This window comes from Canis aureus, chromosome 19, assembly GCF_053574225.1.
Source record: "Canis aureus isolate CA01 chromosome 19, VMU_Caureus_v.1.0, whole genome shotgun sequence".
Taxonomy (NCBI): domain Eukaryota; kingdom Metazoa; phylum Chordata; class Mammalia; order Carnivora; family Canidae; genus Canis; species Canis aureus.
This window is the reverse complement of record NC_135629.1, coordinates 54,370,179-54,383,104: the sequence shown is the minus strand read 5'-3', so window position 1 is coordinate 54,383,104 and position 12,926 is coordinate 54,370,179. Positions and strand designations below refer to the sequence as shown.

The window sequence follows — 12,926 nt, the reverse complement described above, 5'->3', positions numbered from 1 at the left end:
CACTGAGGGGGACACTTGACGGGATGAGCACTGGGTGTTATTCTGTATGTTGGTAAATTGAACACCAATAAAAATTATTTTATTTAAAAAAAGAATTTTTTAGTGGTAGGAGAAATGAAAAACAATAGGAGGATTAAAATATAAAATGTAGGAAAACATCACAAAACAAAATTAAAAGGCACAGAGAAAAATAGTAGAGAAATGGTAAATAAAACAGAACATCAATCCAGGTGGCCCAACATATATGTATGTATGTATATACATGAGATTCACATACGTGTGTATATATGTCTGCGTACAGTAAGTTCCCATTCACAGAATCCATATTTGAGAACTTATCAACTTAAATGTATTTATTATAACCGAAAACTTAGTACTGCTGAGACTTTTATGGCCATTTGTGGACACGTACACAGCAGCAAAAAAATCTGAGTTGCCTACATGTTTCTTCCCAACTGAGTTCCAACAAGGCAAAGCTCTGTTTTCTTATTGCGCTTTCAATACCATAAGCAAGTGCCCTTTTCACAGTCTGTTTAGTGCCCCGGGTTTCACACTTTTGTGTTTTCTTCCCGTGGTTTCACTGTTTAAATTGGCCGGAAGCACCGTGCCACACTGCTGCTTAGCCTTTTCACGTGCAAGAAGACTTTGCTGTGCCTTGCAGAGAAAATGCGTATGCCTGACAAGCCTCATTCAGGTGTGAGGTATAGTGATGTTTGGCTGTGAGTTCAGTGTTAGTAAGATCAATAGTATTTAAACAGAAACACCCATAACACAAAGTTATGTTTTGAATGGTTGATGAAAATGTTGTAACTGGAGTTCATCACTGTTTGTGGCAACTTTGTAGAACATAACAATGGCATTAAACAAAGAGAATCCACCACTGATTCCCTGAGCATCTTGCCATAAACCCTGTATGAGTTGTGTCTTTTATTCTGTATTTTTTTTTCCAGCTTCATGGAGATGTAACAGACATGTAACACTGTGTAAGTTCAAGGTCTACAATGATGGATATGCTTGAATACTGCAAAATAGTTACCACCAGATGTTTCACATCACATAATCACTATTTTTGTGGTGAGAACATTGAAGATCTACTCTCTTAGCAGCTTTCAAGTATATATTATGGTATTGTTAACTATAGTCACTACTGTACATTAGATCCCCAGAACTTACTCATAACTAGAAGTTTGTACCCTTTGACCAACATCCCCCCATTTCCCCCATCCCACAGCCCCTGGTAACCACCATTCTACTCTCTGTTTCTACAAATTCAGCTTTGTTCGAGTCCACATATGAGTGATATCATATAGTGTTTGTCTTTCTCTGACTTACTTAGCATAATGCCCTCAAGTGTCATCTATGTTGCACAAATGGCAGGACTTCCTTCTTTTTCATGGCTGGATAACATTAATATATTTTTTATATAATACAGCTATATATTTTATATAATAAATTATGTGAGTGTGTGTTTGCGCATGCACACATATGAAGCTTTATTATGAGTTTTCCTTTCATCCCCCAGATGTCTGCAAGGCTCCAGACAATGCTCCTCAAAGTGTAATCAGCCAACTGGGAGCAGGATCATCACCTGGAAGCTTGTTAGGATGCAGATGCTCAGCAGGGCCATGGACCTGCTGAATCAGAATCTCTGGGCAGGACCAGAACTCTGTGTTTTAACAAGCCCTTCTGCAGATTGTCGTACACATTTAAGCATGAGAACCTGCTGATCCCAGAGAAGTGCCTCACAACCCCAGACTCCCAGTCCATCATTTCTGATTACCAGGGGGAATTAAGAATTTAAGATTTTTTTTTAATTTTTATTTATTTATGATAGTCACAGAGAGAGAAAGAGAGAGAGGCAGAGACACAGGCAGAGGGAGAAGCAGGCTCCATGCACCGGAAGCCCGATGTGGGATTCGATCCCGGGTCTCCAGGATCGCGCCCTGGGCCAAAGGCAGGCGCCAAACCGCTGCGCCACCCAGGGATACCGAATTTAAGATTTTTTTAAAAAAAAGAAAGGAAAGAAAGAAGGAAGGAAAGAAGGAAGGCAAAAAGGAAGAAAGAATATGAGAATGTTGAAGACCCAGATCAATGGACCTCCACTTGCTTCACATTAATATCTCCTGGGAGCATTAATCACCCCTGCTTTGTCTCCATCGGCAGAGCTTCTGACTCGAGTCTAGGGTGCAGCCAAAACACGGGGATTTTTTCCTAAGTTCCTCTGGTGATCCTAAGATGCAACCAACCTTGTGAATCCCTCAGCAACCGAGGGAAGGTCTTAGCAGAACGAAAAAGAAGCTGGTGGTCTTGGGTGCCCTCTCTTGGCAGGAAGCTGTAGGACTGGATTCCCAGCTACCGCAGGCGGAGATGGAAGGCAGGTTGCCCACACAGGTTTCAGATAAGCCCAGCGCACAGATCTGAAGTCTGGATGATGTGTTTGCAAAAAACATGCCCTTTCAAGAGTAATGCCCATCTAAATCCCTAATTTCATTGCAGGGCTGTTGCTCAGATGTTTTGGTTTGTTTTTTTAAGATTTTTTTTATTTATTCATGAGAGACACAGAGAAAGGCAGAGACATAGGCAGAGGGAGAAGCTGGCTCCCCACAGGAGCCTGATGCAAGACTCGATCCCAGGACCCCGGGATCACGACCTGAGCCAAAGGCAGATGCTCAACCACTGAACATCTAGATGCCCCTTGTTTTTTAAGATTTTACATATTTATTTGAGAGAGAGAGAGAGGTAGCCAGAGCTGAGGGAGGGGCAGAGGAAGATGCAGACTCCCCATTGAGCAGGGAAGCCTACGTGGGGCTCCTCCATCCGAGGACCTTGAGATCACAACCTGAGATGAAGGCAGATGCCCAACTGACTGAGCCACCCAGGTGCCCCATACTCAGATGTTTCCACTTACTGGTTACTCACACACACAACTGAAGTGCACAATGCCTATAATCTGTGTAAACCTCACAAAGCATGATGTCCTAGCCACTGACCCAAACACTTCACAGATAACTCATCCGTCCACATAGCTACCCTTTGAAGTCAGTACTAGTATTACCTCTAACTTGCTAACAGGGAAGCTGAGGCACAGAGACATTTAGTAGTTTGTCTCGCAAAAAAGCGAGGGGAGCCAGGGTTTAAACCCCAGAAGTTGGCTCTAGGTCTGTGGTCTTGACCATGTCATTGCCTTGCTGCCTCTAATCATGATGCTCTCTGTCCTGTTTGCCGTGGTATCCAGGAATGGAACATCTACTATGTGCCAGACACAACAGAGGAACCTGAGGCCAATAGAGTCCCAGCCTCTATTTCTACTATTTCAGATGGATCTCAGACCTCACAATTTTCCAGACCCACACTCAGTCACTGCAGTATCTCAGAGATCTGGGTTCAAATCTGCTCCTGTTCCATTCCAGCTGTGTGATTCTGGGGCAAATTACCTCACCTCTCTGAGCCTTTATTTCCCCCATCAGAAAAAAAAATGAGCATACTACCATAAAGATGCAGTGAGAATTTACCTGACCCTCATTCCAAGCTAGCATCTAGCGTCCCTCTCACTTGCCATGATGAAATGTTTATTTCTGTCTTAAATGACTATAACCTTAATTCACCAAAATACTCTTTCAGGGAGGTCAAGAACCCATCCTCCAGAATGATGGGGAATAATGGCAAGCATTTCCCATTCGGCACACAGCTGCATCATTAGTGATACCAAAGGCTGGGCAGTCTGTTCAATTCTTTACGGAACAGTCCGCCTGAACTAACATGCTGATGTTTAAAACTCCATCACAACCTCAAACTCATTACAATAGCTATAATTTAAAAGGAAAATGGGGATAAAATAGGTAAAAACAAGTGTTAAGAATGTGGAGGAATTGGGACCTTCTACATCGCTAGTAGGAATGTGAAATGATGTGTTCACTATGGAAAAGAATATGAAAAAAAAAAGAATATGATGGTCCCTCAAAACGTTCTGACACGTGCTTCCACGTGGGAGAACTTTGAGGAGCATGATGCTCAGTGAAATAAACTGGTCACAGAAGAACAAATACAGTAGGATTCCACTTCGAGGAGGTCCCTAGAAGAGTCACACCCATAGATACAGAAAGTAGATGGTGGGAGCCAGAGGTTAAAGGAGGGGAGAGGTGGGGGGTTGAGGTTTCATGGGGACAGAATTCATTTCTTGCATACACATCATCCAAAAGAGGGTGCATTTGTGATGAAGGAATTGTCTCAAGTAAGGACAGCAGGTTTCACAACAGATCAGGAGAGTTGCCTCAAAATTTACTTCTGCTGGTGTTAAGTATCACCTGTTAATTAAAACAAATTATTAAGTGTGTGTGTGTGTGTGTGTGTGTGTGTGTGTGTGTGTGGTGTTAAAAATTGCCAGCCCCGGTGCTAAATGTCACAGGAATATGAAAGTAAGAAGGCTTCATGTCCCAGTTGTGTCCGGATTTAACCTGGGCCAGAGAGTGAGGTTGAGTTTTTAATTAATTGATTGATTAATTTTGTGTGCAGTCTGATACATGTTTTTGGAAATGTTCATTTACTCAGCTATTTCTTTTTTCATAAATTTATTTTTTATTGGTGTTCAATTTGCCAACATATAGAATAACACCCAGTGCTCATCACATCGCATCAAGTGCCCACCTCAGCGCTCGTCACCCAGTCACCCCCACCCCCTACCCACCTCTCCTTCCACCACCCCTAGTTCGTTTCCCAGAGTTAGGAATCTTTCATGTTCTGTCTCCCTCTCTGACATTTCCCACTCATTTTTTCTCCTTTCCCCTTTATTCCCTTTCACTATTTTTTATATTCCCCAAATGAATGAGACCATATAATGTTTGTCCTTCTCCGATTGACTTATTTCACTCAGCTTATACTCAGCTATTTCTTGAGGGCCCATGAACTTCCCCACCCCTACCTTTATTGCGATGTAATGGACATTTAATATCGCCTGAGTTTAAGGTGTACAGTGTGTTGATTTGATACACCTGTATATTGTAAAATGCTTACCATTAAAAACAGAATTACCATATGATCCGGCAATCCCAATTCTAGGTGTATGCCCAAGAGAATTGAAAGCAGGGGCTTGGAGAGATATTTGCACAACCAGGTTCATAGCATTATGCACCAGAGCTAGAACATGGAAGCAATCCAAGCATCCCTGGACAGATGAATGGCTAAGCTAAATGTGGTGTATACACACAATGGAATATTGTTTAGCCTTAAAAAGGAAGGAAACTCCCTGGTTCTGTCCTGCCCCTTTTATCTTGCTGAAGGTTCCTTTTTGGATCCCACAGAGCCCCCCTCCCACCAAGGGGAAGCAGAAGAAATGCCTAGAGAGGAGGTGGACACCCCTTCATCACCACCACCACGTGGTTGACGGGAGGGAAGTCGGGGAAGGCTTTCAAGGGGAGATGGTGTCTGGCTGAGATTTGAAGAGGCAAATTCCTGCTCTGCGTGAACGGGGCAGGGAGACTGTGCCAGGTATGGGGGAGAGCAGAAGGATCAAAGAAAAATACAGGGGTGTCTCTGCCTTTCCTTGCCCCCACCCACACCCCAAGCAGGCTTGTTTCCTTTAGGAAACCAGAAAGCCACACCAGCCAGCCGACCACCTTCTGATTAATATTCCAAGGGCTAATATTTTAAATTAATTCTAAGATTAAATTCTAAGGAGCCTGTGGCTAGCTCTCCCTTACCACACCATAAAGAGTTTCAAAAAAAGAGAAGGACTCTTGCATCTTACTGGGCTCGGGGTCAGGGACCTGGATCAGAGGTCTCTCCTCAGGCACCTGTTAGCCCCCTCCTCCAAATTTGCCACTTTGGGGGTATCCAGAATAGATGAGTATTCTGGGAGCTTTCTGGGGCAGAGAGGGGCTCATCCTCACTCCCTCCCCTGTATTGTGAAGTCTTCTGAAGGGGGTAGCAGGCAGGATGATGTCATAGACCACCGGCTGGCTTCTCTCTCTGCCTGTGCCTGCCCCTGGTGGGCCTCAGCCTTTTCTCCTCACACCCCTGCGCCCCAGAGGAAAGTGATCAGCGTGCCAAGTAGCTTACCCAGCCACCTGCAGCCATGGATGCAAATCAGTCCAGCTCCCCGAAGCCCCAGCCCTCCCCAAAGGCCTCCAGGGCTGATGTGAGCCCCAACTCAATCCTGGTGAACAAGACCCTGCAGCAGAAGACCCCCAGCATGGTGGGGGACAGGTTGCCACCCAAGACCGGAGCAGTGGTCATTGACATGGGCACAGGCACCTGTAAGATGGGCTTCGCGGGGCAGGCCCAGCCCACCTACACCGTGGCCACCATCGTGGGCTGCCAGCCCAAGAAGCCGACCACCACTGGGCAGCCGGAGCTGGAGACTTTTATCGGCGAGGCGGCCCGCACACGCCCAGAGCTGACCTTAGTGCAGCCGGTGCGGAACGGCATCTTGGTGGACTGGGACGCGGCCGAGCTCATCTGGCGGCACCTGCTGGAGCACGACCTCCGCGTGGCCACCCGGGACCACCCGCTGCTGTTCTCCGACCCGCCCTTCAGCCCCACCACCAACCGCGAGAAGCTGGTGGAGGTGGCCTTCGAGTCACTGTGCTCCCCTGCCATGTACGTGGCCTCCCAGTCGGTGCTGTCCGCCTACGCGCACGGGAGGGTCAGCGGGCTGGTGGTGGACACCGGCCATGGGGTCACCTACACGGTGCCCGTCTTTCAGGGCTATAACCTGCCCCACGCCACAGAGCGCCTGGACCTGGCGGGCACGCACCTGACCGCCTTCCTGGCAGAGATGCTGCTCGGCTCGGGCTTGACGCTGGGCCAGCAGGACCTGGACACGGTGGAGAACATCAAGCACCGCTACTGCTACGTGGCCCCCGACTTCCCCAAGGAGCAGGCCCGGCTGGGTCAGGACTGCCAGCAGGTCCTGAAGCTGCCCGACGGGCGGACGGTCACGTTGGGCAAGGAGCTGTTCCAGTGCCCGGAGCTGCTGTTCAGTCCCCCCGAGATGCCGGGGCTGGTGCCCATTGGCGTCCCCGCTATGGCCAAAAAGAGCCTTCAGAAGGTGCCCCTGGAGGTGCGGGCCGATGTGGCCCAGAACGTGCTGCTCTGCGGGGGCTCCTCGCTCTTCCAGGGCTTCGAGGGCCGCTTCCGCGCGGAGCTGCTCCGCAGCCTGCCCCCCGAGGCCCACGTGGTGGTGGCGGCTCAGCCCACCAGACACTTCTCCGTGTGGATCGGGGGCTCCATCCTGGCCTCGTTGCGGGCCTTCCAGTCCTGCTGGGTCCTTCGGGAGCAGTATGAGGAGCAGGGGCCCCACATCGTGTACCGCAAATGCTACTGACGCAGGGCGGCGGGTGCGGGGTGGGGTGGGGGGAGGCAGTAAAGCTTCCCATACCCTGCCAACCCTGTCCTGCATTGCCCCTGGACCCAGCCCTGCCCACTCCTGGACCTACCCAGACATCCTGGTTCTGCCGTGCCCTAACTCCCCTCCCATGATCCAACCCCAGAGACACCCAGCTCTGACCCCCCCCCCCAAACCCTCCTTCCCGGTGATCAACCCACAACACCTGGTCCTAACCCTGTCAATCCCCTCTCCCATGACCCCTCCTCCAAAGCACTCTCAGGCCAGGAGCTTGCCGAGGCCAACCCCAAGACATCCCCAGATCCTCATCTCCTAATCTCATCCCTATTGCTTTTGATATAAGCCTCCCCCAAGTTTCTCCTAGGCCTCTAAGCCCCCAATTAATTCCCTCCCTATGTCCTTGAAGAACCCCCAGCCCATCTCTATGACCTGTGCCTCCTCAAAGAACCTGCACCAGGTGCTCCAATCCCCCTCCCAGAACATTTCCATGAGTGTTTGAGTGTTCTAACTCCTAGGTGCGCCCTCATAATCTTTTCCCATTTCTAATCCCTCCTAAACGTACCCCCAAGATCCACTAGCCAAGACACCCCTAGCTCAAGCACCCCCAAATCCATCCCCTCCATGGTTTCCCCTGTGTGATTATCCAAAGTTCTCCTACACCCCGATATTCTGAGCATCCTCCAACAAGTGCCAAAACTCCACACCCACCACAAAGATTCATGTTCTGATCCTCAAGGGTCTCCTCTACAATGGCCCACTACAGGATCCTCCAGTGTCCAAAGCCCATCCCCCTGAGAGTTTCCATACTCCCCCATAACTCTGCCTTCTCTGTATGATTTGTTCTCCCAGATTCCTTCCATCCATCCCGCACCCATCCCCCATCCATATCGCCCACAAAGAACACTATGTTCTGACTCCCCAGACCCCCAGATCAGCCTCACTGCTCTCAGCTTACCCCCTTGCTCTGTGTCCCACATGATCTGCCTTACAATGTACCTTATATCCCCCTTTCTCAGTCCTTCAAATCCTCCCAGGAAGGTTCTACTCCCTAGGACCATCCCATAATCACCCCACTAATGCCTTAGGCCCTCTCCTGCGTTCTGAACCCCCTCCCCACTCGCTCTCCAAAGACACTCTCCTAGGGTTGCCCCATGAGGGACACCCAGGACATTCTACCCCAGTTTTCAGACTCCCCAGAACTACACCCCCACAACCAGGCCAGATCACAAACATTCAGCATTGAACCCTCTTGCCTCACCTCCTCACCAGGCACGTGCCCTTTATCTATAGCCTAGACAAGAACCCCACAGGAGGTTACAGGCAAAACTTCTCATTCTCCCACCAGGGGGCATCACCTCCAAGCTCAAGGCACTAAAAATGGCATCACAATGAGAACCACAAAGACTGCAGCACATCAGTCCTCCGAGACGTCAAGTGAGACCCACCCTACATAGTGGTGACAGGGCACTGCCAGCCACACACACAGAAGGGATGTGGGACAGGCTGGGTCTCTGATGCTACAGGAAATGAGGAAGATGCAGAAACTCCCACCAATCCTGAGCTGCTGGATGGTCTTTCCTTTAGATCAGACTGAGGTCCCCCAACTCCAAACTTTCCCTGATGCAGAAATTTTCTCTACAACCCTTATGATATGTGTCCCTCCCTTTTGGACACGCCCAGGGATAGAGAGCACACCACTTCAAGCCTATTGTTAGAAATCTCATCTCCTCCCTGGGGTAATAGGGAGACCTTGGCATTCTCTGCTTGCCACACCCTATGCGGAGCACTCAGAGCACCAGAGACCCTCATCCTCCCCTGCCTACACACCTCCCTGGAGTCTGCTCTTCCATGTGGATTAGGGGCCCCATCCTGGCACAAGCTGTGTGCATTCCTGTCCTGGGTCCTATGAGAGCAGTACCAGGAGCAGGGGCTCCATATCATGTACTCCAAAAATAGGGTTTAAGGAGATATGTGTATACCATGTTGACACGAGGTGGACATGTGATGGTTAATTCTGTGTGTCAACTTGGCCAGGCAATGGTGCCAAGATATTTGATTAAATACCATTCTAGATGTTGCAGTGAAGGTTTTTTTTTTTTTTTTAAGATTTATTTATTTGAGAGCAAGAGAAAGAGAGAATCTCAAGCAGACTCCACACTGAGCATGGAGGCTGAGGCAGGGCTCAATTCCACAACCCTGAGATCATGACCTGAGATGAAATCAAGAGTAGGACCCTAAATGACTGAGCCATCCCAGGAGCCTCTGTGAAGTTATTTTTTTAGATGAAATTAAGATTTAAATCAGTAGACTTTGAGTAAAACATTACCCTCTCATGATGTGATGGGCGCTGGGTGTTATACGCAACTGATAAATAACTGAACACTTAAAAAAAACAAAAACAAAACAAAAACCACAACATTACCCCCTCATAGTGTGGGTGGGCCTCATATCAGTCGAAGGCCTTAAGAGAACAAAAACTAACCTCCCCCAAGAAAGAAGGAGTTTTGCCAGTAGGATACCTTTGGATTCAAACTGCACCCCTTCCTGGGTCTCCAGCCTTCCAGCCTATTCTACAGATTTTGTGTCAACCTCCACAATTTTGTGGCCAATTCCTTAAAATAAATCTTTCACTACATAAGCATCCTCTTTGTTCTGTCTCTCTGAAGAACCCTAAGATACCTGCCAAGCCCCTTTCCTACCTCAGGACTTTTGCACTTGCTATTCCCTGTACTCACAGTGCTCCTTCCCACTTCCCATCTTATCAGAGGTAGCCCCTTCCTCAGTAGGACACAAAGCCCAGAAGTCTAAAGAGAATGATTAAGCAGTTGACTTCATGTAAACTTCAAAAAAAAAATCTGCAAAGTAAAAATCACCCTGAACAAAATCAAGACAAATGACAATTTCTTAGAAAAACAAGTAATACCTAATTTTTAAATGACAAATGGAGAAAGCTATAACTCATAACACAAAGAGAAAATGCCCATGATATGTAAAGACCTCTTGGAGAGAATCAATGAGAAAAATACTGCAACAGTTAGCAAAGGATATGAACCTTAAGCTCACAGAGAAAGAAAGACAAATGGTTCTTTGACCCAAGAGAAGTTACACAGTCTAGTCAGGGAAATGAATATGAAAACTATACTGCGGTATCATTTTTAACCAATCAGATTGGCAAAGACCGAAAGGCTTGATAACACCCCATGTTTTCGAGGCTGTGGGGAAACTGGCATTCTCTTACCTTGATGATGAGGAAGGAAGTTGGCACAACTCCTATGCAGGACAAATCTCAGTAACTACTTAAATGACAAATACCCACACCTTTTGGCCCAGCTATGGCACTTCCAGGAATTTCTCCTTCAGATATAATCACTCATGTGCAAAATGATGTACACTGCACCACCTAAAGGTGGCAAAACATTGGAAACAACGTTAGGTGTCTCTGATGTTGTGTGACCATCCAAGAGAACAGGTTAAATGAATTACCCTCAAACATAGAGGAATACTTCATGACTGTCAAAAAAGGAACCCCAGCAAGCTGTGTCCACGGACACAAGGTGATCACCAACATATATTTTGGGTGGGGAAAAAAAGGCCCAGGGGCACCTGGGTGGTTCAGTGGTTGAGCATCTGCCTTCAGCTGAGGGCATGATCCCGGGGTCCTGAAATCAAGTCCCGCTTCGGGCTCCCCACAAGGAGCCTGCTTCTCCCTCTGCCTATGTTTCTGCTTTTCTGTGTGTGTCTCTCATGAATAGATAAAAATGTTTTTTAAAAAAAAAGCCCCAAAAGGCTATGTGAATTCCATTTATGGGGGGAAAAAACAGGAATAAATGAGTACATAGAGATTTGCTTGAAGATATGCAGAACATCTCTGGAAGGTTTCACGAGGAACCTGAATTACGGCTGCTTCTAGAAAAGACTTTCCCAGTATCCCATCCTAAGGGGCAATCACTCTTAGATATTTTTTCCTAACTGTCCCCCATGAAAGTTTAACAGCACAAATCAACTGTGTATCTGTATTTCCATGTGTATCTGTGCCTTATACTTGAAAACACATTTTGCCACACACTCCCCCAACTAATTTTTACCCCTTTGGGGACAATATCACCTCCACTGAGGGCTGATGCTTGTGGGAGGATAGCCTGAGCATCAAGACCAGAAGGGGGCTTCCCACTGCCCACCCTTATGAAGTATTAGAATTCTGAATCGCGTGTTTATGGGTTTTTTTTTAATATGAATGTTTCCTTTAAGTTCCTCTGGCATCCATTCAGGCAGCTCCAGCGGTTATCACCTGATTTGTTTGATCCTTGTTAATAGATGGGGTCTCCCACTGAGGCCATAAGTTCCGGGGCCCCACATGTGTTATGCACCCAGCACTCAATCGAGTCCAGGAGATGTCTGTTGAATGACAATGAACGAGCCAGGAGTTCAGCTGAGCTTATAGGAACCCTCCTACATAGGGGCCCCTCTCTCTCTCTCATTCTCTGGCACTGGTGTCAGACAGGCATGAATTCCAGTCATGCCTCCTCACAGGCTATGTGGCCTTGACAAGTGACCTGGAGCCTCACTCAACACACCTGTAAAATGGGGGTGATATCAGTGCTCACTTCAGGGGGGAAATTTGTAAAGATAAAGCACGACACAGGTGCTCTAGGAACTATAGAAGGACACATCTGAAACCGTCATTGTCTTTGGAGCTGCAGGGGATGGGGCTGTGATTTCTCATCTACTCTAGGTATTAGTGTATCATTAGAATGTTCTGCAATGCAAACGCATCCATAAAAATAATTTCTTAAAGCCATTTCGAATAATACATAAAACGAACTTAATGCACTCAGTACACAGTAGGGGCCAAATAGATGGCTGCCTCTTCAACTAGAGTGTGCCAAAGATAGACCTCAAGTCCTCCAGCCAGCCAGCCAGCTGGCCACCAAGGGTCTGAAGACCCTCTTCCAAGGGTTTGAGCAAGAAGAGGATCCACCCAGCCACTGTCACAGCTCACCCCAGGTCCAGGCCTTCTGTTCTTTGGGGGACCCAGGGGAGGACATATTTGGAGGAAGTGGGGGCATCCCATAAGGTAAAGCACAGAAAGGGATGCGATTAGGGTGAGGTAGGTGAAGGACACAGGGCCAAAGAGCACCATCAGTGCTTCTCTGTGTTTTAAAATGTGACAGCTTTGCTCATCAGGGGATTTTTTTTGCTTAGCGCTTTTTTTTTAAATACTGCAATAAGTGGTGCCTAGATGGCTCAGTCAGTTAAGCATTTGACTCTTGGTTTCGGCTCAGGTGATAATCTCAGGGTCATGGGATTGAGCCCTGTGGTGGGGGCTCCACACTCAGCACAGAGTCTGCTTGAGATTCTCAATCCCTGTCCCTTTGCCCCCCACCTGATTGACCACTCATGCTCAATCTCTCTCTCTCTCTCTCTCTCTCTCTCTCTGATAAAATAAATAAATAAAGTCCTTTTTTAAAATTGCATTGATGGGATGCCTGGGTGGCTCAGCGGTTAAGCACCTGCCTTCAGCTCAGAGCGTGATCCTGGAGTCCCAGGATCGAGTCCCACATCAGGCTCCCTACATGGAACCTGC

The 12,926-nt window shown here is 47.7% G+C and overlaps 1 protein-coding gene across 1 annotated transcript; it reads left to right on the top strand.

Moving 5' to 3' along the window:
• The first annotated feature begins 5,952 nt into the window (after positions 1–5,952).
• Positions 5,953–9,976, top strand: ACTL9 (actin like 9). The gene is made up of 2 exons (XM_077860207.1): positions 5,953–7,334; positions 8,688–9,976. The coding sequence occupies exon 1, from the start codon at positions 6,071–6,073 to the stop codon at positions 7,319–7,321; it is 1,251 nt and encodes a 416-aa protein (XP_077716333.1). The 5' UTR covers positions 5,953–6,070; the 3' UTR covers positions 7,322–7,334; positions 8,688–9,976.
• Positions 9,977–12,926: the final 2,950 nt, after the last annotated feature.

What these genes read in the sequence shown, in the direction of transcription:
- ACTL9 (XM_077860207.1), top strand. Translation starts at nt 6,071, where the DNA reads ATGGATGCAAATCAGTCCAGCTCCCCGAAGCCCCAGCCCTCCCCAAAG.